The following is a 26,545-nucleotide window of genomic DNA, read 5'->3' as shown; positions in this document are numbered from 1 at the left end:
GGCTTTGAAAAATATTATCGTTAACAAGACTGGGTTCCTTCATTTTTTAATCTGTGCGCGTTATATTTTTATTGGGAAATGAATTTCACTTTTTTGGAAAATCCTTTACTCCCAAATTATTGTATGTTAATCCTTATGTATTTAGGAAAATTTGCATGCATATTGGTCATTGCTCTTAAGTAACTATTGAGTAATAGTAAGGAATTAGTTAAGGTGCATAGTCTCATTGCTAGTTTATTACATCAGGTTTGTGTTTGTTTCCAACATACTATTGAGACTGGTCCGATATGCTGAACCAGTGGTCTCTTGTGAAAGACCAGCCAAGCCTCATTCAGCAAGTTGGCTGTTTTGTTATAATAGTTTTAACAGTAATTTTCCTGTTCATATTAGGACATGCTGAGCTTCATTAGTCAGCTTTGGGAACTTCAGATGGAAAGCACTTTTGTGCTCAAAATAATTTTAACTTTTAAGTTATTTTACTAAGCCAGTGAATTTAATTTTTAAAATTAAACAAGAACAGTATAGCTAGAAAATAAAAAAAAAATTACTAAGGATGGAGATTAAAGGACAAATAACAAGCAGGTATTTTTTATCCATTCTTTTATTTTTAAATTGTTCCATTTCTTAGTCCACTCTAGCATTTACTACAGTCCATTTTATTATATCTACAACAACTGTGTCTTCATTGTATAAATGGCATAATACAGTACAGACTGCACATGTAAAAAAGAACTATACAATCATACTTTGGCTTTGGATTTCATTATGACTAGCTGGTTTTCTAGTATGAATTTCATGAATTTGCTGGCATATTGGGACAGAAGGTAATCTACCTGAGTGCTATAAGGTAGTTTTCGTGGATATATACGGTATATATATATATGTATATCTAGTAGTCGCTGTATTGTCGTCAGAATGAAATCCATACAATCTAATTTCAATTTTTCATCATACATGTAAACGCATGTGTTTATTGGAGTTTTTTTTGGATGCAAACATTGTATGGGTATTAAAACACAGCTACCCAATGGCAATCATTGTTACCTTTTGTTAGTATAAAACTCTAATCTGATAACTGTAAAGTTTAGGATTTTCTCCTGAAAAGTAAATATTAATCCTGTTATAATTCTTTACTTTCCGAGTATCTCAGTGCTAAAAATATAACATTTCCACCCACAGAAATAAAGGAACCGAACATGCAACGAATGATTGTACGCTCCATGGCGGCTGGCAGTTGTTGAAATCCAGCACAAGCTGCTGGTGGAAATAACAGCACACACAACAGCTGGCTTTGACTGCGCTCGGAGTGAAGCACGCACCTTCCGTTATCACACTCCAGCATCCCTTACTCTCAAGTTGAAAATGATAAAACCCTTTCAAACCCACCACTGTCAACAAATGTAAAATTTTATTCTTGGGAATATGATTGCCATTAAGCAACTACGGATCATTGCTAATGATGGTTTTCCTTGTAAGAGTAGTACGTCTTTATTATGCAGCAAGTGAAAAAGGTACTGATACAGCAACCTCATTTGGTATTTTTACTACAGTATCAAAGGTAAGTTTGTGTCTTAGTATAATGGCATTTAACAGTTTAATATATCACGTGTTACCAGATTATTGTACCAATTGTTAAAGGGTTTTTCTACTTTGGGAAGAAAGGTCAGGGTCTGAGGAGTATGATGGCGGAGAAGACGCGGCATTCCTCACGATGCCAAAATGAATGTATACCAAAAATAATAATAAATAGACAGTGTTTTCACATGTAAAAATACTCTCATTATCAACTCTGTAAAACAAAATAATATTGACTAGATTTCTGCCTTCTGTTAATAAACACCACCAATATTATTTCTACAATTACAATATCATATAAAGTCATCAAGACTCCTGCCCAACATTTGGATGGCAGGCAATTTCACGACTCAACAGTGGGTTTCCGGTGCCCACTTACCACAACAATAACGACAAACAATGACCTGCGGCCCTCTTGGCTCTCCATTCGGGGCTGGGTCCTAACCCAACCCTCCCATCAGCTGCCACCTGTGACAGGCTGGTGGTGGAATGGATCTGGACTAGCCGCAGAGGCTCCACTATGCCAGGTCGTACCACAAGCGAGGCCTATGCAGCCCATTGACAATACCAAACAACTCTGTTATACTTTGTTTTGCATAATACTAACACTTAATACTGAAGCATATTTTAATACTTAATGCATATGAAGTTGCTCATGGTAGACAACTATGTGCACTTCTCAAGAGGAGTTTCTTTTATACGACCTAGCGTTATGTGAAGCCAACTGCCTTTACTTAAGACCCGTATTGGCACGGGGAGGGAAGGGAGGCAGCCATGAAGAGCAGATGTCATCCCCCCACCCCCGCCAGTAGCCTCCAGAGCCCCTGTAACAAACACAAGAGCCCTAAAGGCTGCCTACCAGTGGTGTGGGCGAGGTTATTGACAACGCCCCTACCTTCGCTACCTGGCTATCTACGCGGCACCTGGGACAACCTACGTACGATAGATAGTGCATATTTTCTATGCAGTATATATGTATCATTATATTATGAATATATATTACATTCTTCTTATTAACCTAGTGAAAGCTGACCGCAGTTCAGAGTGGTTTGTCGCAGGCGGGTGGGGCGTCCTGCTGTGGGCGGGTCTACGGCAACCCCGGCCCGCAAGCAGCAGTACTGCACTGAGTCTTGGCAGCCAGAGGCAGGGCTGCCTATAATGCCCATGGTCAGTTGTCTAAAATCCATCTCATTGCTTTTCAGCAACTTTGTGATAGACCAAAGGAACTGACCAGCTGCAGCCCAGCAGGCACAGCCCCAATACGCTGCACTACACTACCGTCGGTATACAAGACTGCCTTACACTAAGCATTTGGCTACAGGAGGCTACGATACTGTCCCGTGGCTCATGCTGCGGCGGCTTCAGCGGCGGCATCAGCGGGGCCGCTACAGGCCCACTGAGTGACTAGCGCACACTACAAGCTTGGCGACACCTATACAGATATCTAGGGTGAGGCTCCACACTGACGGCACACACTTAAACTACGGGCTGGCAAACATATTATAATCACTCAACAGTCACAAAAAATAACCAAAGGAATCGGCCTACAACTAACTACATGGGTTCTGGGGAGCATCCTACAGACCACATCACACACCCACCATCTATACACACATCAAGAGTGTCCCATTTAACATAGTCACCAGATTCCCATAATGAGTCTTTGTACATTGCGAGCATCAACATACCAAGCCCTCTTAAACAAAATATTACCATTATTTCTCAAAACCCATTATACAATACCATAAGAAAATATAGAACCTCGCACACAAATATAACAACGCTTTTAACCACTATCTGTGCTCATTAAATTATGTAAGAGGGCATTGTTATATCTTAGTTATATTGCACTATATATTTCTTATGTACATGCTGGTGGCTGTAATTGCAAATGTTGCTGTTTCTTCATAATCATAATGTGATATGTGGTGCACTGTTACTGTACTTAGGTGGTCTGCACAGGAGATGAAGCTCGTGGGAGGTTCTTCACTGCAATTATAAATATACTGACGCTTGTCCGAGGGTCTGCACACCAAATGATACTACGTCTGATCGAGTCTTCAATGAAACCAGCAACATTGCAGAGACCACACAGAAGGCGACGGGACCTCAGCATGAGCTGACCGGTATGGGCGGACTTCTCAAGCCCATGTCCTCATTTGTTTTGGAAGGATCACTGTATTTGCACGCCCACGGCTCTGCTATGCACCCATGTTACCCGTGGTGGACTCTTTGTGCGTTAATACAGTCTTGAAAGCTACAACTACTGCGCTCCTATGACACTTGAAAACAGCCTTAGTAGCTCTCCTACAGATGTAAGTGTGCTCTGCTGATGTGTCCAGGATCTGTTGTGACTCAGCGCTATAGTGGAGCCTTTGTACAGTACTTCAGCAAGTGAAATTTTCATGATTTTTCAATAGAAAACTGAGCTTATTGAAATTCCATGCAACAGCCCCCTTCTCGCTGGTGTGACAACATTATGGTGTTGGTTGGTTGAGGGTTGACACGAGGGTGAGCACCAAGACAAGAGTGAATGAAAACTACCGCACATCATCACTCCAGTTAGGTCTTAACATGTGGTTTGGTGTAACTCGGGTCATGACAGGTCAGCGCCACGCGAGGCCCCATCACCCAACGCTCGCCAAAAGTCTGCCCACAAACACCGAGATTAAGAACTGCAGCATTAACAATCATGATATCCACTAAACACTGCGTTGTCGGCGACATATCACATAGTCAGAGGAGTTTAGTGTGACATCTTGTGATGCTTCCGCCGTCCAAAGGAGGAGGAGGAGGAGGAGGAGAAGGATGGGGAGGACCTTCATCAGTGTCCTACACCTCATCCATTACTGCACCTGAAGGGAATAAAAACACAATTTTATCCTGGTAACTTTTTTAAAGTTGGGTATTCTATATTTCCAAAAAGAATATATGTAGCATCTTTTTAACTGACATTCTAGATTTTACCCTTACTTTACATTTCCTAATGCACTTTATCATACTGAAGAATAAGACCATAAAGCTTGGTTTTATGTGTGCACTTGTTGGTATTGTAATAGCTGTCTAATCCTAACAATTTTAGGCATCTAATAAAATATGCTATACACCATAACCACAACTTTATGTTCTCTCTTTCTAGTAACCATGCATGAATCTATACTGCAATTTTTTTTGGAGGCAAAATTTTCAATTTATACCAAATGAAACATTATCATTACAATATGAATATTTGAGAGTATTCTAAAAAAAATTAAATCTACTTTCCATACATAACATGACTAAGAAAAAACCAAGATCTGTTCAATTCAAGGCGACATCTTTTCTTACTGACAATGCAAATTAACGACATTCTCTGCTTCATATTATTGCTATAAAACACTGAAGTGAGTGAAGTTCATTATCATATTTTAATTTAAGTCTTCTAATTTATTGTAAAAAAAAAAAAAAAAAAAAAAAAAAGTCATCATCAGGTTTTTGAAGCACTGCTTTGAAATTAATCCTAACACAATCAGTAGTACATACATTTGTTATGTAGCTTTGTAATGGAAATTTTAAAGGTATTACCAGAACATTATTTTGAGTTTTGGTAAAGTATGAGTATGTACTTATTTCCTACAGTTTATTTTTCCTAAAATATCCTGTTTCCTATTACCTGTGAATTCATGTGTGTAACTACATATTTCACAAAGAATTGGAAATGAATACTGAAAAGACTGAAAATGTCATTATGATTCAAAAGTATTTTGAAAGAAGTCGAGACAAACTGGAGTATATCGGTGTAATAAAGATGAAAAATGGAGAAAAAGGGACTATATAACATTGAAATTTAGTGGAACACCATTGCTTTGATTATGCTTGGAAGAAAGGCTGAGAAAATTTTGAGGTGGCATCTGGAAGAAGTTGTAACAATTTTTTTTAATAAGCTAACTCCAACTTTAATATTATTTTGTATATAGAAATTACAAGTTCTAGTATATCAATGAGCTCAGAATTCCTCTTTAAAAATCTTTCTCCCAGTTTTCTTCGGTTGCTAAATTCATTACTTTTTATGGGAACCTCCATTTTTTTTTTTTTTTTTTTTTTTTTTTTTTTTTTTTTTTTTTTTTTTTTTTTTTTTTTACCTTAAGAACTTGTGGTGGTATTGGTACACAAAACAGTAACTTTTACCCGTACAAATTTGGCAACAAAGGTTGGGAGTTTGAGATTGTATCTGGTGGGTGAAGATAGTCCAAACTTTTCATTCTTTTCATGGGTATTACATAAGTTTTCTTTCAGTTACAAAAACATTTTTCTCTCAAAAATGTTATTGTTATAAGTATTGAATTTACAGAGGGAATATTATTTTGTGTGACACTTTTAAATCAAGTTCTGGATGGTATAAAAGTCCGACACTTTTAAATCAAGTTCTGGATGGTATAAAAGTCCTTTTTCCCTATAGTGATTGTCAACCCCCCATCCAAGTTGTATTGATTTTAAGTTAATGCACTTTTGTTGACAAGATTACTGAGAAATCTCCAGTTGGATAAACATTCACATAAAAATGTCTCCATTTCCTGTTACTGGACTCAGCTACAACAAAGGAATTGCCAGTACTACTGACCTGAGAAGACTGGTTGTAGCCAAAGAAATAAGGTTAACCTAAACTCAGGAAAGTACCGAAAGCACAAAGAATTACGAATTGAAAATTACCCTGTCCAAAAATATAACTGACAGGGAACGCAAAAAACAATTCACTCATACAAAAGGGAATGGAACCAAAAGTGGCTTAGAATTCAAAAGTGGAGCAAAGCCAAAGTTAAAATAGAACATTGATGAATACATCATAATGGTATGATGAATAACGAATGCTTGAGCAAAGCAACTGAATAAAAGACAAAACTGGGAGGATAAAGACTTTAAACCAGAATTTTTGCCTTAATAGGTAACAGAACTCTAATCTACCAAAACTATGGGGTGTAATCAAAGTGCCTGGAGACACATGAGGTGTCTAATTTCTTCCTGTTTTAAAATTTGTCTTTAAAACTGCAATGCAAATATTCTACAATTTATATATTGTCTTATTCACTTTAATTAATACTTTAATATAGACCTATAAAAAAGGACAATAGAATAATTTTCATAATACCATGAATCTGAAATACTATTCACAACTTTACTATTTCCAGTCCTATTTAACCATACAGTAATTTAAAAGCATATACTAATGTTAATGTGAGGAAAGATTTCTGTTGACGTCAAACCATCCTAAAATATCAACTTACTCTGTTCAGTATTTTCTATTTTCATCTTTGAAAATATCCTGACCAAAGCATAGAGTAAACATACCTACTCAATCTCAGAATGTGACTCAAAATCAGACAGCGGTAAATGTAATGATATCCCGTACTTGTATTTATTTCTCTTGTCCTATTGTACCTCATCTCAACTACGTAAAAGCATACACAATGTTTTTAATTTCAAGTCAAATATACAAAGCCTACTTTTATGGTTCTCGTTTAATTTTCTCAACTAACTTTTCAGTAGAAATATCAAAATGAGAGTACTGGACTGTAGTTACATTACCAGAAACAGTTTTAAATTATAATGTGCAGACTGCAGTTGCGTTTAGTTATAAAATATCAATACTGGTGATAGTATTTTGTTGATTAAAATAATTGTCAATAGTGGGGTGCTACAAGGGAATGTTATGTCACCTGCTTGCTCTAAAAACGGATTTTGTATAGCTCTAATAATGGATTTCATATAGAAGAAAAATAGTTAAGAGAGGGAAGAGAAGGTTTACATTTAAATAATGGCAGAAACTTAATAGACTAGAGTACACAAATGACAGTTGTCTGCAAAACTCAAAAAAAAAACTTGCTCAAAATTGAGGATTGAGTATGCATAAAGCAATGACAACACTAGATGGAAAAAGGATTAATGAAGTCAAGTATTTCAAACATTTAGGAACAATGATATCTAAAATAGGTTCTCATAAGCTGGACTTTTAGTGACATAAGCTGGACTTTTAGTGAAAAAGTTAAATCAGGTACTGAGTGGGCTGAATTAACTTTGGTAATCAAATAGACTGGATTACATACAAAAGGAAGATTATACATTAGAGTGGTATAACCAGTATATTGCTATGTGGGCAAAAATCATGGTACAGTATAGTAATGAAACTATCCAAAAGATTTTGTTGATTCAAGAATAAAGCTTTTTTTAAGAAGAATTAGGCCTCAGACAACAAGATAAAGTGAGAAATAATACCACGAGGGAAATGTCTGAAGTTTCATATCTACAGATGATGATGGGATGGAAATTACTTGGACATGTTCTCCACGCTACCCCCAGAAAGTGGACCTCATGCGGTGCAAATGAAGGCATTACCTAAGGTTGTTTGCAGTGTCCCTTCGGCCCCTAGCTGCAACCGCTTTTATTCCCTTCACTGTACCTCTTTTCATATTCTCTTTCTTCCATCTTACTTTCCACCCTCTTCTAATAGTTGATTCATGTGCAACTGCAAGGTATTCCTCCTGTTAAACCTTCCAAACATTTTCACTGTCAATTTCCATTTCAGCAATGAATGGCCTTAGTTGCCCCAATGCTTGGCATGTGTGAATAAAATCTTTAAATCAATCAATCAACTAGAAGACAAAGGACAGACATGAGTGGTAAAATATAAGAGGCCCTTTGAATTGTGCAGCAGGGGATGATAATGAACTGGTCCAGGTCACATTTCTAGACCTCCTTGAAGGGTTATTTTCTTGTCTTAAGAGGTGAAAATGGGAGCAAGACAAAGTTTAAGAAGTTGAACAGGTCAGTAAGAAGAGACCAATGTTAGTTAACACATGAAGAGTAACAGGCAGAGAGCAGTGCAGATGGTATGTAAAACTATCCAAGTGTGCCATGCATAATGCACAGATTAGTTACATTCATTCTTTCTTTGATACTTTCTTTTAATTACCATTGTGAAATGAAGCAACTACACAAAAAATTTGCATCTAGCAATGTCAAGACTTAGAATTTTAGTAATGTAGTCTGCATGTTAGTTCAATTTCATACTTTTTAAATGAAGATGTGTGTGTGTGTGTGTGTGTGTGTGTACTCTCTGTTCTTAAGCACTATTAAAAATTTGACCACTTAATGTAATATTTTAGTTTTGTATTCATATTGCTTTAAATACATTTCTATATTCACTGGCATATCTTAGTTTTTTGTATCCTTACAGTTATTCTTGTGAGTTTTCTTTACTTAAGTGTCAGTCAAAGGAATTTTTAACATAGAAATATTAACAACAGCAAAAGCTGGACAGTACAATATACTACAATGCTTTATGTAAACTTTCTTGGAGTGTAATATAAGAACTCGCAGCACTGAGTATACAAGAACCTACAAAACTAAACGTAAATGTTTCTTTATATTTTACACAATGCTGATTTACTTAAGGAAATAGAGAATGTGTTGTAAAATTCAGAAAAAAAGATTACAGAAGATTTTCTCTTCCCTTAGCAGCAGTATTACTAAACCGATGATGATACAGCTCTTGAAAGTTGTTCAACTCACTTCTACATTTACAGCACTTGCAGTATACAGCAAAGCATCATCAATAAAAAATATTATTCCTTAATCCAAGCTAAGTATTTAGCAAATTATGATAAAAATTTAAGCAATAGTATCAGCAACATCCTTAAATATTTAAAGATGCAAATCTGAAACAGTAAAGCATGCAGTAAAAAAGATGTAGTAATTTGCTAAAAATTTGTCCTTAAAAAATTTTGAAACTGCTTGAAAAAAACATGGCTGGGGCTGACAGGGTACCATGAAACACTGTTATGAATGAAATGTATTTGGGCAATTTTTCAAGCCTTCTTGGCCGTTCCTGAACAATTACTATTTAGGAGCATTTACTGTTTTATAAAGGTGAAAACCCCAGATCTGAAACCAAATAAACAAAACGCAAAAAATTCATGCACCAATAATATTCAAAACCCTGACAACTACGTTTTAATTTACGGATATAATTTACTAATTTAAGTCTTTAACTTTTCAAGTAGTTTGATTCAGATATAAATGTAATCACATATACTATATTAATAAAAATTAACTACAAATACCTATGCATACCTACAGATATACACAGATTTCCAATTGAACATATGAAAAGTTAGAAATGCTACAAAGAAAAATTCCGACAGTAAAAACACAAGTGCCATCCAGCAGTGCTGGGGCAGTTCAAGTTAATTTTCCTTAAGGAAAGTGGACTTCTTTGGCAGCAATATCCTCGCCATCCTCCATATTGGTCAAACCAATGAACAGTGTTTCTGTACTTTAAAGTTATTCAATACTGTCAAAGCAGATCCCAGACAGCAGGGAGCCTTTGTTGCAAATGAACTGGGACATTAAGTACAATGCGCTGGATTTTCTCCATCTGGTCAGTGAACTGATATTCTGAAAAACTAGTACAGGCTGTAGAATCAAATGAGGGTTATTTGAAGCTTTATAACAGTTCACTTCATCTGATGTATCAGAAGTCAATAGCCAGATTACATCTGGAAGGGTTGCATCTAACTGACAGTCATTCAGCGGGGCAATTCATTATGATCAAGATATGTTTTATTTGCCTTGTCTGTGTATTAACATACAAAGTAACATCACTAAAATGTTACCCTTCCTCACACAGAGACGGCAGTCATAAATATGAGAAACATCAAATTTTTTTTATTTTTTTTTATTTAGCAATTAATGTTTTCATAGTTTTAGCAATTGATACAGGTTTTAAGATAAAGATCTGTAAATTGTAATAAAGTGAATTTCACCTTTTAAAGAGTATTTCTATGTAGCATTATTACTACTAGCCTAAATTATGAAAATAAATTTTACCTTAAACATTTGGCAATAAACATTTGAAAAATCATTTTCAGCTTCTGATATTGAGAAAACTAGTCATTATTCAAAACTGTTACTCTTTACCTCTGATTATAGTCTATAAAGCAACAGTGGATTGCCAGATCTAGGCCTTCAACGTTTTCCCTAATCTAAGGGTATTTTGGAATTACACTTTCAAATTTCAGTTTGATTCATAAAACTCTTTCATGGAAATTATATTGACACCTTAAATTTCAACTTAACTTTTTAAACTTTTCAGTTATGAACTATGAAAAATGCAAAGGTTGTCTTGAATAAATGTTACATCAGTACTTTAAATAATAGACTTGATCCTACTCAGTAAAAAAACAAAATTACTTAAGTACAGAACTGACATGCACTTTGGTATGGCCAATATTTAGGGCTGCGAATTGTTTTGTTAAAAGACTAGACATGAATGACGACAAATAAAACCAGATATCTTTAAAAAATAAATTGTGTATAATATAAATTTACGACTGATGCTAAATCTACTGAAGGATGCCTACTCATTCAAGGATTGTCCCAAAATACTGTTTCAGGGTCATTTTAGCTATATAATTTCAGAGGATAAAAATGAGCCTCATGAATTCATACAACTTGGAAACTCGAGGAAAAGACCGTGAATGGGTGGGCATCCGTTTACCCCGTGTGGTATGATGGGAAAACACTGGGTTAACACGGGGGTCCAAGGGACATGAAAATGAGAGGGTAATTTTTTTTCGGGGGAGGGATCATGGGGGATGATACTTCTGAGGGGAGGGGGAGACTTCGCCAGGGGGGCTGCGGGGGCGGCCAGGGGGCAGGCCAAGACTCACCAAGGTGCCGGGGGTGCTGCCCAGGAGGTAGGGGCTCGACAGCTGTAAAATTATGCCAAAATTTAGGAGAGTCAAAATTCATCACACCAGCAAAGAGATAAAAGAGTAAAAAAGACAGATAAAGAGAAATAAAACGAATAAAAACTGATTCAGTCCTCCAAAGCAGGTACAAGGGTTAATTAATGCAATCCACCGGTTATCAAATGCACAGTGTTCTCTAGCATGTGGTTTCATGAGCCAAGTTACAATACAATATTCTCTAAAACTGGCAAAAGAGAGAGAGAAAAAAATCCAGTAATGGTCCTACCAAGGAGAACTGTGGCCACGTTTTCAAGACAGTACTGTTTTACTCATACTATAAGAATTCATAGAAGTCTAGCATGTAACATTCCTAATGAAGATACCGTAGTAAGAAACAAATGGTGCAACGTCTATCATAAACCACACTCTTTAATTATTATTCTAGCATGCAGTATCCGTAACCAATAATGATAAAAAACAATTAAGAGAAGCTTGAGTCAAGATGTAATTAATAACTGGAATATATATGTAAGATTATGACTAAATGTTACGTGAAGCAGATGTATTTATATATTAAACCAGTGGAATAAGAAACTCTTTGCCACAAAAAAAAAAAAAAAAAAACGCATGCAGTTTTTGTATACAACATTTAATAATGATAAAAGAGCTATTGTTGCAGCATGCAATTTCAGGTGTTTTGAGATGAGAATCATGTAATTGTCTAGACAAAATGAAACTGAGACAAACTATGAGGCGTATAAAATTTACAGTCATTAACTTTTCTTTATAAAAAAATGTGCATTAATAGTATCAATGAAAATAAAGGCTTCATCAAGAAAGAATAGTTCATCATAAGAGATAGATTAAGATATCTGACAAAATTATCATCATCACATTGTGGTTACTACAATGAAAAGGGAAAACTTCCATGTGATGGAGACAAAATTATTAAGTGGTATAGAAGTAATCTAATCACACTATTATACACAAAGCTATGATACAAAAGATTCACATCTCGGATTTTGAATTCAGAAAATGAAAACACAAAAAATAAAGAAAATTAAGGTGAATATAAAAAAAACAAAAACAAAAAAACACACACACACACAAAGACTGAGCTTCCAGCACTAAGACAAGAAGAAGAAACATTTAAAGAGGTATTTAACAGCAAGAGACTATGTAATAATTGTAATGGTATAATAATAGTAATTTAAAAAAGACGAGGGTAGACTGAGGCATGGACGAGGGACACAGCTCCCAACAGAGAAAGACTACGATCGCCTCATCCACGCCCACTGCCACTCTCAACATACCTGGAACTGCTGTACGGGGTAAGCTCCCACCATCGATGTCGGTTGCTGGAGTTGTGCCATTTGACCAGTGGGCAGCTGAGGCTGGGGTACTCCTTGCCAAGTGGGAACACCTGGCATCCCCGCCATTCTGCAATAGGCATAAGTGGTATGAACGCTTTGGTCGAACACGTCAAATCACGACTGAAAGTACATTCTTCAATAACAGAACATTTTACATTCTGAGACTGGGGTCTACTATTTGCACACTTTGATAAAAACACACTAACAACAATGGATGTTACACAGAATGATATACCCCGAGAGTAAACTCTCATACAAATATAGCACAACTGAAAACACTCACAGTTACAATCTGAATGTGGAAGAAACCTGGTAAAATAGCTAAAGGAAAACAAAGCATATTTCACTTGCATGGAAACGGCTACCAAACTCTAAAGGGGAGGAAATGACCTCTCCCGTGAAAGAGATCATCAAGATGTAATAGGGAGAAAAGACAAATGGTTTATTAGACCAAACAACAGAGATGAATAATAGCCTTGCTGGCAGCATTTTGATTTGATTATATTATATATTTACACCAGATGCTTTTGTATATTTTTGCGGCAACTAATATAGTACCTACTGCGACCTAAAACTAGTAAGTATCTCAAGCAGTTGGGTCAGTATTAAAACAATGAAAGATAAATCAATATATACTTTACACAGACATCTTACCCTCCCATATTTAGTAGTTTTTTTTCAGGTTTAAAAAAGTAACAGCAATTTTCACTTATATCAAACTGAGTTATACCCATTACAAACTCTGTTTCCTCATAGCAATAACATTAGGAACAACATAAAGCGATAATGAATTTAGAGATGCTCCGATACCAAAATTTTGGACGATACCGATACTCACTGAATAGCCGATACCGATACCAATACCGTTTCTTTTCAGTAAGCTCTTTCTGGATATTTCCATTATCTTTATCAGATTTCTGCTCTCTTGCTGTGTAAATGGCTTTTTACAATGTGGCATTGTTACTATATGAATGATAAATATTAGCACAGATAGTGTTTGGGGGTTTAAATGTTATCTCTACTATATATAAGCAGTATATGGTACCTTCCTGTTAGTGCAAAATTATAGTCACTATGACTATAATAGATTATGTAATTGCTTATTTGTTCAGCTCTCTTATGATTGAAATTTTAAATTATTGCATTTTCTGAAGTGAGATACAAAAGTATCGGCCCATTTTTACCGATACCGAGTACCGATACCTCAATAATTAGCCGATACCACCGATACCAATACTCAGACATCTCTACTAAGGATCCTGTAGGGATACCTTTTGTCAAGCCCAGATTTCTGCAACGACGTAGGTGGTTTCAATTTTTTTCCATTATATATGTATATATCAGTAAGCTGCCACAATGAACATACTCGTAAAAAAGAATCTAATAAAAACAAATACAGGCCAAACAAATTCTAATGCAAAGAGAATGCTAGCCTCCAGAAACTTTTCATGAAACGAAAACTCTTCATGACCATAATTAAAAATGGCAGACGGATCCATACTCTTTGCCCAGTTGGTTTAGAAAAAGAAAATATTGATACTGGAGGCTATATTATTGTGTTTCTCGGCGAGCAAAAATGCATTTATGGAAATCAGCATTCCGTTTTTCGATGATAATCTCCAAATGAATTATTTATACTGAGAGCGTGAATCGGTATCTACATACAGGTAGCACAAAATATTCTGCAGAGACATAAATCATGGATGGAAAATCAATGGCCGAACGATTTCCATCGCTCACAAAGTCCCACGAGTTTGGCACACAATTTTGAAATGTATCATAATGTAATGAGAAACGAAAACAGATTCTTGCTATTTTGACAGGAAAAAGAAAACCAGCTTGGCATTTTGTTTTGAAATAAGTTACACAAAACACCTGAAAACAAAAACTATCTTCACTAATTAATATTTCTAGCGGATTCTCTGGCGAGTAGCTAATGGCGTTATTTCGCCAAACGTTGGCTTTGGCCCTATGTACTAGCTATCGTTTCTTACTGTATGTAAACTCTTGTACGGTGTCCCAGGAGACTAGTTTGATTAATTCAAGTCACCAGTGAAGGCGCAGTTCATGACAACGAGTATCCAGAATGAAAAGCCGTGGTTAAAAGTTACATTCTGCTGTCCATCTAATTATACAATGCAAAAAGCAACCAAGAACAACCGGTAATCGGCATTTGCCTTATCAAGTCTTATTCCAAGATACTCTTTACGTATTGAATGACACACTGTTTTGAAAACACCAAGAAGTTCATTCCGATTCACTCATGAAAATGCCACTAATGAAGGAAATCTACCTATTGTGTAATCATTATTAAAAAAAACTACCTTCAGTAAAGGGAAGGATCTCATCATTACCCGAGAGCTGAAAGAAACACACACTTGATACCTGGGAACGTAATGAGATTTCAAGAATTCAAGTAAAACACGAGACACGGTTGCACATTTTGTGACGGCGGCTGCTTCTATTTGCTTTAAGAGCATTCGCTTCCTCAAACACCTTTTGTCTGATAAAACTCACGTGATTAATTCTCCCCTCCTCTTTGCTCCAGCATTTATTCTCTCTCTCTCTCTCTCTCTCTCTCTCTCTCTCTCTCTCTCTCTCTCTCTCTCTCTCTCATCAGTGCTTTGTGTACTTTGGCTTAAGACGATGGATCACGAAAGAAAGCAGCCACTTTAATGTTTGCCTAATTATAACTTTTATAGGGACCACCAATGAAATTTGCTGGAAGGTATGAAGGGGTTTCCACGAATTTATACCATTTTATGACGGTAAAACAATTTCCTTGTTAGTCGTTCCTGATTGAGACTTGGCAACTGTCAACCCTTGGAATGTAAAATCAGATTTCCTCTCACATCGAAATGAAATGCAAATTACTGAATGATAATGATATAATTGCACCAAAGCAAAACTCGCAGACTGTATCAAAGCAGGTGAGCGTCAACATACATGGCAATTATACGATTTCCACCGAAGTTTCCCCTTACAATTATTGAGGGAGCTTTGACAAAACTAGTTTCCTTCACTGGCAATGAATGTTCAAGTACGCACCGGCTGGTAATGGAGATTAACACCATGTTAATCATAAACAACTTTAAGAATCATCATCAGTAACTCGGTCCAAGGGATTTGTTATGGTAAAGAGAATGGTTTTTTATCTCTTCTCTTTTTTTTCTCTCTCTCTCTCTCTCTTCTCTGTTTTTTTCTCTCTCTCTCTCTCTCTCTCTCTCTCTCTCTCTCTCTCTCTCATAATTTTTCCACTTGTGCCGAATAAAAAGTATCAGTGGTACTAGACAGCTAGACAGCAGGTACTGTTCTTTTTTTTTACCCTAGCTGAACAGTTAATTCACTGTTGCGAGAACGATGAACACGGTAGTCGCAAAGTATTCAATTATGTTCAAATTTACCGCGTAAAAAAAAAAATCTGCTGAACAGGCGAAAAGACACTAAGGTTTTGTGAAAGAATAACCTTAAAAGCTTTGAATCACCTATCGATCTACACAACGTAAAAATAAATTAAACTATAAAAGACAAAGTTCATGTGAAATGTATTTACACGAATCCCGGATTTAAATTATATTATATATATATACTAAATATATATATATATATATATATGATATATAATATATATATACTATATATATAGATATATAATATATATATATATATAGTATATAAAATATGTAAATTAAAAAGAATCCCTTCCGCAAAACATAAAACAAAAAAAGAAACATTGCGCACAAATAATTTGTGACACAAAACCCTAAAACTTTATTCTTCCTCCCATGTAGGTACTCCACTTGGACGATGAAACCCTTCCACATACGCAGTTTACACTCGATGGTTTTTATCACTCACGTCAGCTTTCGCAGAGGGAAAAAAATGTGTATGGACTGAACTTTTTCGCGTCTATTCTGTTTGTTTAGTCGGGCATCAGCATTCCGTTCAGCTGTGAACTTGGAAATGAAATTGAGGGTACAAACCGAGCGACGCAAACTACAGAATATTGTGGTTCTTTCTTGCAAATGTAGAGGAGAGAACTGGCCTGAATGATAAGTATAAAAAGAGAATGAAAAACGGAGAGCACGACAAGAACAACCAATTGTCGAGATGCAAGAGACCATTTTTGGCGGTTCTTTATTTTGGAGGTAAGACCGGGATCTCCTTGGGTTTAAAAGTTGAAAGGTCTTACGAGCAGTTAGGAAGGCGACCTCTCGTCTCGCGACTATCCTTGATACATCCGAAGGTCCCAAACACGAGAGGGAAAGTCATTAGACACCTCTTGTATGGGGGAAGGGTAAGCCCTCTTTGCCCGCCAGGGAATGTTATGCTGCACGAGCTGGCGTTTCTAGGACAAAGAGGAAACGGAAATAACCGGGAATTTCCACCCCCGGAGGAGAAACAGCCTCTTTCCAACGGCTTCTGAATAAAACAAAAAGCTCTTTCGAGGTACGCCTGGTGAATTTGTCAAACATAGATAGCAAAGCCGCTATTTCTTCCTAAAAACGTGTAAAATATGAGATCTTCTTTAAGGGATGACTACTATCACTTAAAACATTCACTCTAGACTAGATGTAAGGTAACTAAAAACCTGAAAGCCACACTTGAATGATTAAAGAAAAAAAAATTGTCAAGGAACGCACTCATCGTCGTCTAATCGCTGGGTATGTGTATCATAATAATAAAAAAAAAAGAATGCCAAGTCTTCTCGGCCATAATAGCCTAAGTTACGTAAGCATTCTTACCAGTAATCTTGTATGAATAATGTAAACTTTCAAATCTTCATGGAAGAAAAGTTGCCATCAAAGAATATAACATAGATATTAATAAAGAAGAAAGGAGTTACGAGAATTAACTTGTGGCGCTAAAAAAAAATGGCAGATACCGACTGGGATTGCTTATGTAAGTTACATCAGCTCCATTAGCAGCAACAAGATGTTAAATAATGCTGTTTTGACATTACACAATGAAAGGGCCTAAACACTGGAAGATGGGATAAAAGTCGCACGAAGAGGAGATGACACAAGATGTAGTTGAAATTTTAATGGGACATGCGCAGTATAGGCACGTGAACTACCTCCAGTATAACTTGATGCTTCTGAGAGATCCAAGGTTTACTAAACAGAGTAGACACCACTTAAAGGTTGTTATACTACAAAGGGTACAAAAAACAGAGGGATAAAATGCTAAACACAAAGGGAAAATGCTACATAAAACACCAAAATTCCTACAACCCACTTCTGCGAAGAATGAAGTCTGAGTCAGATTAAAAGTTCCAAGATCAGGAACAGATCACTAGTCAATAAGTATCATCGAAAACGTTAAAATGACCCAATAACTTATAGGTTTAACACTTTATATATAATATATATTTATATAACATATATATGTATATATATATGTATATACATATATATATATATATATATATATATAATATACATATATACATACATACATACACAATATATATATATATATATATAATATATGATATATATAGATATATATATATTATATATATATATAATATATATATATATATATATATATATATATATCACAATGTAGTAGGCTTTCTAATACCTTACACTCATGCGGGACAATTTCTCTATGATCACCAGTTCACGCTTTCCATTTCTTTTTTAACCTGTTTTATTGTTAAACTTCACGCTTCCTGTAATTTGATTTTGCCATGTCTTTCGTATCGTAAGGAAAGGTATCATACATTACATTATCTGTACGCCTGTACAGAGGAAAACCATTTTTAAATTATGGTCTTTATGATGTTAACGGTATATACTGTACTAGTATAATGCTACTTTGCATTCCAAGATGATCAAGCAATGTTTGTGTAACATGGAAATTACTAATCGAGTGTATTCCATTGTAATATTAATCCGTTCCTTAACGCCCAATGCTTGAACTATTTAAGCATGAGTTTGGCAATACTTTGCAATATTGTATATGCACCCTTGTCAATTGCTCGAGCTCATTTTCCCCAATATTACTTGGTTCGGCTTTTTTGGCAAAAATGTACTTATTTAAATGTTCGTGGAAAAACCGTTGACTACTATGAGATTCACTGCCGGTGTCCAGGTGTTTTTCCGGAATAACATTTTATCAACGTACCTGACAAGGATGCCACTTTGTCACAGGGTATCTTACATCCCTACCTAGTTTTTGACTGTATTCTGTATTACGAAAGTTGCATAATTCTGTAATTATAAGAGTAACACCGACTTCCTGTAGACATCGCCAGCAAACTCAGAGGAATGTTTTTCGAAGGTATAATGACGTATCTTATGACGTTATTAACTTGCCTCCTTCTCGATGGATAATTGGCTATTCGTGAAAAAGTCTCAACCTCTGGCAATAACGAAATACAACCAATACTCCTTGTTTACACTTTTTAGTAGAGGTAGTAGTAGTAGTAGCAGCCTTGGATAACCGAGTGTACTCCTTACCCAAAAAAGGGCCCTATTTTTCATTTACCTGTTCAAGCTTACGTAGGGTTTGCCACGGGGATCCTCACTTCTAAACAATTGTGCAAACCGAATCACAAAAGCTGTCCTGCACCCACGGGGACAATGACTTATCATAGCCGCCATTCTTGAAGCCTTGACAAGGTACGAATGTTCATTTCATTGAGCCGTTAGTCGTCATCACTTTGTAAAGGAGTCGGTACGTCATATGTTTACGTCAGGCTTCGGCTGCTTTATTTTACTCTTATGAATATACTTTTTTTCTAATACAAGTAATAAAGAATGCTGCCAAAAATTAGGTAGGGATGTAAAGTATACTATGGCTAAGTAATATGTTTGTCAAATGCACATAAAAAAAAAGGTATTCCGGAAAAACACCAAGACAAAGGCTCTGAATCTCATAGCAGAGAGTAAAGTATATTTGGCAAAATATTTTTCTTACTCATGTTCACAGTTTGGATTTGTAGGGCCTTTCCTTTAGACATTCCTGCGTGTTGTATTGGTTCTGTTGTCCAAACTGAATTGTTTTTAAAAACTTATTTCCATTTCTTGGTTCTGTTAGTCAGATTCAATTAAAGCTTATTTCCAGACTCTCTTCTGTTTTTCTACTGACACGATATTATTTTCAGCTCCAACAAATTTTTTTTATAGATTTTTTCATAATAGCCTTAAAGAATTAGATGTGTTTGTATATTCTCATATTCAAATACTGCAAACATTCCGATGTATTTATTGAAATGTGGTTGACGTAAAGATGCGAATTTGTCTATTCTTGTTAGTCTTAATTTTCTATCGGCTATTAACGACTCGTCTTGCTTGTCTGCAGACCCTTCTGGGGTTGTGCACCCCCATCGCCCACCCCAACCCGCCCTCCCAACTTGTCCCATCTCCCTAGCTGCTATATCCAGGATAAGGGTAGTTGAGGTTTGAACGTATTGTGGCAAAACGTTTGAATGCCTATATACTGAAAATAATCATCGATGCCATGGGTTGTAGTTATGCTTTCTCAAGAGCCTTGGTACTTACAATGCTCCTCTTTGAATTTCAAGTGTGACACGAACATCCCTGGTAATGAAGTTCGTGAAACTGGTCTTGACTTGAGAACTAGTTTCAACACTGTTCAACACGAGGTCATTGTATTTTCACACTTAAACTCATCACTGTTGGTGGACCACTTCTGTTTATTGAATTTTTAACGAAAATACTGCAAAAGGTATTTATTGCCGGGCGCTACACTGACTACAGGAACGTATTCCCCAGTGTTCTTTGGGGTAATGATCTTGGCCCAATACTTATAATATATATCCACGACAAATAGTTTGTTCTTGCAACAATCTTGATGATATAAAGCAGATGATGGTACATGAATCTCTCAACAGATGCTTAGCAAAAACTGGTGTATGGTGCAAGTTTTGGGTTATGAAGATAAACTTAATAAATTCAAAATACGATTGTCAGTAGGCCTATGACACTGGATTACAACTTCCAGCCAGACTTGTCGCTGAAAGTTTCTTTAACTGAGCACAACATGGCTACATTCTAGGTTTTATTTTCAATTGCATATTCAGTTTTGAGACATACCCGGTCTATCTGTTCATATGCAATAAAAATCGGGTTACTGAGAAGGTCTTTGAAGCTTTTTGGGGACCTGTCTATCCCGAGGAAAGGCTTCAATTCCACTATTCAGCAACGTATGGAATGTCGTTTCCATTTGGTCTTCAGCTACTGCAATTCCAAAGCCTTGTAAAGATTTCTAGCACATAAGTTCAATTACCTAATTTTTGTTAGTTGAATCTATTTGTTCATGATTCTGATTACCATGTGCATTTAGATCCTCCCAGGCTATACCCATCCACTACTTGGTACTATATATACGGTTAATTCTACCAAGTCTAGCCCTTTCTTTAGCACCTCAGCAATAAAAATGAAAAACCATAGATATCCCTGAGGCTCCTATAAGCAACAGTTCCTCCGCCCATTTGTGAATGTTTTTACTTTACGCACAAAAAGAAACAAGCCAATGCATCCCAAGCATATAGTACGAATGACATTTCTCAAACATACAAAAAGCTGTAGGTACAATCATTTACAATGACAATGACGTTCCGAAATGACCGAAAACTCAATTTAAGTTTAGCGTCATATTACCTCGAGCTATTAAGAAAAGTTGGCGCGCAGCTGTTGTTACTGTTTTAGACGGAGCCAGCGTCGTGCTGACGAGGGTCCTTGTTCGCCAAGCAAACAAACAGGCATCAATTCAAACTCTGCAGGAATTAACAAAAAACTAAAAGTAAAGACGTAACCACAAACGGGTTCGCGCTCTCAAAAAGCACCACATGATCACAAAATTTAGTTGGTTTTCTCTTTCTCATTAGCAGAGTATGATACGCTCACGTTTAAATATACGTATGACATCACGAATCTAATGTGCGTTACTTGAATGTTTATGTCTTAGGAGTGTATTACTTAAGGCGATGTGAACCGACGACTTTTAAAACAAGACCATCAATTCAAACTAAGAATGTTTAATACCTGAAAAATATACTACTGGTACTCATGCAAAAATTCGAAGCACTGGCAGACGCAAGACCACTAACAGGTGTTCGTGAACACAAATGGCAGAGTCAACACCCTTCGGAATCGAGAAAAAGTGACGAAATACGGATATCATCGGAAGCTAATGAACATGCGAACAGATGGCCACTGAGGAGCTTTGCAAATCTAGAATCTCGCGATTCACATAGGGTGGGTAGTATAAGAAAGAAAGAAAACAAAAAATAACTAAAATAGTTGATCTAGTCATCACCTGGAGGAATGAACTAGGGACATTTTTCTTCACCCTATCCGTTTTAAGGATTAACTGATAAAGTGCTTTGAACTGCTTCAACTTTCATTGCTAATCAAGAAGGAACCAAATAAGAGAGGCTAATCAGACCGATCTGCGGAGATAAAAGTGCTGGAGGAGGATGAAAACGCTGTGTGAATGGATTATATCGCAGTCTAGAAGGGAGAACGAGGTGTTCGAGTAGAGGGGCCATCGTCCCATTTCCCATTTTTAGTTTTTTTTGTCCTCTCTCTCCTATTTTTTAGCTCCAATGGCAGCCTAGTGAGAGCAAACAAATAATGGACGGGAGGGAGATTCGATTTTGAAATGAGACTGAATCGGTAAAGTCGGGGATTCCAGTGTGACAGCCAAATAAATGGTTGACAAAGGGAACCTACGCGAATTGTTCAGATCCGTTGCGGGAGTAGGAAGGGCACAACCCCTCCAGCTCCCTCCACAACATAGTCTGTACTTTGCACATGAACTGCGTAGACTTTTTTTTACTCTGTATTATGACATTTACTTCGCACTCAATCAAACAGAGGGTCATTCTAAATAAACCCTTTTACTGAATCTCGGCGTTTTCATCTCTCACTCAACCATAGGATATCAGTTTTCTCTTATTGCAACCAGTAGTATTTTCTACCTTATGTAATTAAAACACCACCACTTGAATCTGTATCTTATTAGAATTTGACAACTTCCAATTTTTTCCAAAAAGTCAAAACGAAAGCACCCTGAGCCTGATGAAAGATTTTTTTTTTTAACTAAATACTCAAGAAAAGCACAACACCAGTCACTGAATTATTCGAAGGAACTGTCGTTGATCGCTGATTATGCAGTATGGATATATTCATTAACTAAACGTCGTCTTTGGTTTAACATCACTAAAAAAAAAAAAAACTCTGCCTTTGGATTTAACTACAACTACAAAATTTAACACGGAGAAAAAGCCGGCTACATAGAACACAAAAAATTTATTAAAAAAATATGCCTTAAAACAAAGAATCACGCCCGACTTTATATCTCAAAAATAAAATCATGTTTAAAGGGGACACTAAACTAATCTAGTGGCACCAAGCACACAACACGGCTGGCTAAAATACAGGTGTAAAAATACGAGAAGAATGCTATATCAAACATTTCATAATAACGAAACATCTCATGTACCACTTTTCAAAAAGAGAGGCCGAAAAGGTATGTCTCACTACCTCTAAGTCTAAGAAATGTTCTAAACATTCCTAATAGCAAACTACAACATCCCAAATTCCACGAAACACCACAAATTCTACAGGTTTATTACTGCTTAAGCATGCATCTACAATGTAATGGCACCATTGATTATCATTTTTACGAGTCTATAAAATCATGTGCTGCTCTTAATTTTAACCACATACTTAATGTAACATGCCACAAATGCCATCAGCAGCTTTCTGCGTGGAACAGCTGAGAGAGAGAGAGAGAGAGAGAGAGAGAGAGAGAGAGAGAGAGAGAGAGGAGAGAGAAAGGTGGGGAGGGGGGGGGGGGGGTGTTAAATGCAACTAGTTGGTCTCTCAGAACACATCGATACCAAATCACAGGTAATAGAGGCAATGTCAGCACGAACAAAAACACACAACACAATCCATCAACAACGCGAGTTCTGTGAGGAGATTTCATAAGAGATGTTTATTCTTACGAATATCCTTCAAGGATGAAGAGCAACCTGAAGATTCTTCCAATAAAAACCCGCCACAAAACTCTTGTTTGTCTACTTCTGTTAAGATAGAGTACATGACATGACCCTTGAGGCGATTGGTGGCAACGAGCAGATCTCCATAACAAACCTCCTCATTCCATAGCCGCTAAGATCTGCTGGTTCCATCAACTACTATTCGGGCACATACAAATGAAGGAAATGCCGACAGGCTGCGGCATGTTATCAAACTATGTAGGTTGATACGGACGTATAAATATATTATGTATATAGATAGACTTATGAAACTATTCTTTACCCCTGCTGGTAGCCATACTGTCCGTAAGCGAAGCCTTGCATGCCCAGGAACTGTTGTCCCTGCACCTGAGCTGGGTAGCCCTGAGGGTACCAGTAGCCCATCTGGCCGGCGTAGTTGTACGGGTACTGCGACCCCGGCAGCGGCTGCAAAGACAAGCATTCGGACACATCGGTCAGCGTCTGAAACACACAGAAAGGGAGCCACTGACACACGACACATGGCGAGGGATGTCGCCCTAGGGTGCCACTGGGCACCCGTCGCCTGACCAATCCCACCGGGCATCTCATACCTTTCACCTGAATGGATGGCATATCAGGTTGAGGTGGGAACAGCCAGGCCACTTTGCCCAGGGCACCAGTACTGTGACCTGTCAGGGATCTCTCATGCTGCACACAGACACATTTTTACTTCTACAAGTAATCGGATCTCAAGTCTCCCGTTTTTTAAACTAAATTACACGTAAAATTACCTTAAATTTACTCTAAGCTCCCTGACACGTCCTAGTATTGTGATCTAAAGTAATCTGAGCATCTAAAGAGAGTCAATGTGCAAGTTTGGAAAAAATGGTACCTACAGTAAAAACTAGTCCCTGCCCTACATGTCTACAGGTACAGATACCTTTAGAGAATAGAAAGGAAATTTCAAGAGGAGAAATATCTAAGAGTGGTTTTCATTGAGAAGAATAATAGAATCTCCCTTCGGTGAAAAAATAGGGCTGCTTCAGAACCTACCATGACCTGAGTAGTGACGGGAGTGTTGTTAGGGTCACCAGATTCCTTCCCCCACGAGCATTTGACTGGTTGGCCGTTGATCTCGGAGTTATGCACAGACACGATGGCATGTGTAGCTGATTCCTTCGTTGAAAACCTGAAAGCCGGAGACACTTGAAGGTTAAAACTGTTTTTTTAATTTAAAAAATGACTAAATACAATGAAGGAAAAAATAATTCTGAGTATATTTATAAGCCTTCCTTGCTAAGCAATGTAAATAAATTAAACCTGCAACGATCATTATAACCCATGATCCCGTAAGGGCCGATTCTGAAAAGAATCTTCGTATACTGCATAAATATCAATATTTCTAAGGCGGATTATAAAGCCTAAAGGAATGGAATTAAAAAACTCGAAAAATTAATAATAAAGTAGCTCACATCCATAAAACAGGAAGTGTACAAAATGAAATTATCATACAGTAGAAGTCTGATTCAGGATCTCCTATTGCTTAAGTAACTCTTTCCTTCTTAGTGAAAACCATAGCTGAATAGTTCAAACATTACTGTACGTCAACTATGAGAAAGTTACTATTGTAGCGATTCCTAAATATAAATTTTTTTTAAAGGTTTTCATAAAAAAATGTAAAGATGTATAGTTGAACTTCAGAGAAATTTTCCGCAAATTTTGCATGAAATTCATTATTCATTTAACTCTCACTCAGAACCTGGAAAGATTTTTCACTCACTGTCTTCAATTATTCTGCAAGTCTCCTTTACATAACTTCCAAAGTTAGCAATTCTGAGATTTCCTACTCTACTTGTGATAGGTTAAGTCTTTAATCTTTTACTGGAACTCAAAAATAAGCTTTACAAACATCAATGCCACGGCAATGACATTAAGAAAAAAAAACTTGCCAGCCTGAATGACAGTTTTTTCTAGGAAGGGGGTCGGTAATAATGACCATAGCATCTGTAGCAGAGCCAAGCCATACCTATCAGTAGCAAGAATAAGTCCAATGGAAAGGCCCGGAAAATCATGAAAAAACCTATAGAGAGAGAGAGAGACGAGAGAGAGAGAGAGAGAGAGAGAGAGAGAGAGAGAGAGAGAGAGAGAGAGAGAGAGACTCATGTTGAACGTCGTAAGGTGGATAACCAGAAACAAACCTTAACCTGGCCTAGAAACGTTAATAATGACGAGTATCATAAGCAGCTCAAGAGTGGACCAGGTAGCCTAACAGATATCAAGAGTGGACCAGGTAGCCTAACAGATATCCAAGGAAGTGCGGGCCATGTGTTTTTTTACCACTAATATACCTGTATATAAACAACCAAAAATAACAAATAAGATACCCGAACACCATCCTGAGGAACCCCAGTCAAGACAGGTCTAGGACATCATAAATAACAACGACCCTCGATCATCCCAAGTACAAATAAAATGAATTTTGAATGACTGATTATTATTTACCGAGGTCCTAACAGGTACGAGGAGAGGTGGATATGTAGGACCAACTTTTCCTTGTAATTAATTTTTATCCCTTCGCTTCTCTGACTTATTTACAACCTCTCTCTCTCTCTCTCTCTCTCTCTCTCGTCTCTCTCTCTCTCTCACATACACAATATATATTATATATATCATATATATATATATATCATATATATATATATATATATATATATAAACTAAAAGGTAACATTTAGTTACAATTTACATTCGTTCACCTAAAGAGGTCAAACGAAACATGACACCTGAGGAAATAATAACTCTCTCTCTCTCTCTCTCTCTCTCTCTCTCTCTCTCTACCCAAACGTCGCATTATTAACAACAGCATATCAGGCTGTCAGAACGAATACCGG

General features: G+C 36.7%; 2 protein-coding genes across 4 annotated transcripts in view; one reads left to right on the top strand and one right to left on the bottom strand.

The window, feature by feature from the left end:
- LOC135195615 (uncharacterized) overlaps window positions 1-1,314 on the top strand; it is a 128,490-nt gene extending 127,176 nt beyond the window's left edge. The window contains exon 7 of the mRNA XM_064221948.1: window positions 1,180-1,314. Coding sequence (XP_064078018.1) covers window positions 1,180-1,241 — 62 coding nt within the window. The 3' untranslated portion in view covers window positions 1,242-1,314. The remainder of the gene's footprint in view (window positions 1-1,179) is intronic.
- A 1,177-nt stretch (window positions 1,315-2,491) lies between these two features.
- The window catches only part of LOC135195617 (cytotoxic granule associated RNA binding protein TIA1-like), a 237,059-nt gene continuing 213,005 nt past the window's right edge, over window positions 2,492-26,545 (bottom strand). Inside the window, exons 5-9 of one of the 3 annotated variants that reach the window (XM_064221955.1) lie at window positions 24,708-24,843; window positions 23,977-24,155; window positions 12,614-12,740; window positions 11,280-11,321; window positions 2,492-4,430 (exon numbers count right to left, since the gene is read on the bottom strand). In XM_064221955.1, the coding sequence (XP_064078025.1) occupies window positions 4,422-4,430; window positions 11,280-11,321; window positions 12,614-12,740; window positions 23,977-24,155; window positions 24,708-24,843 (493 nt within the window). In that variant the 3' untranslated portion in view covers window positions 2,492-4,421. The remainder of the gene's footprint in view (window positions 4,431-11,279; window positions 11,322-12,613; window positions 12,741-23,976; window positions 24,156-24,707; window positions 24,844-26,545) is intronic. The other 2 variants (XM_064221956.1, XM_064221957.1) reach the window with 2 other exon arrangements.

This window comes from Macrobrachium nipponense, chromosome 16 (assembly GCF_015104395.2).
Source record: "Macrobrachium nipponense isolate FS-2020 chromosome 16, ASM1510439v2, whole genome shotgun sequence".
NCBI lineage: Eukaryota > Metazoa > Arthropoda > Malacostraca > Decapoda > Palaemonidae > Macrobrachium > Macrobrachium nipponense.
The sequence above is the reverse complement of the archived record's forward strand: the minus strand, read 5'-3'. Positions and strand labels throughout refer to the sequence as shown.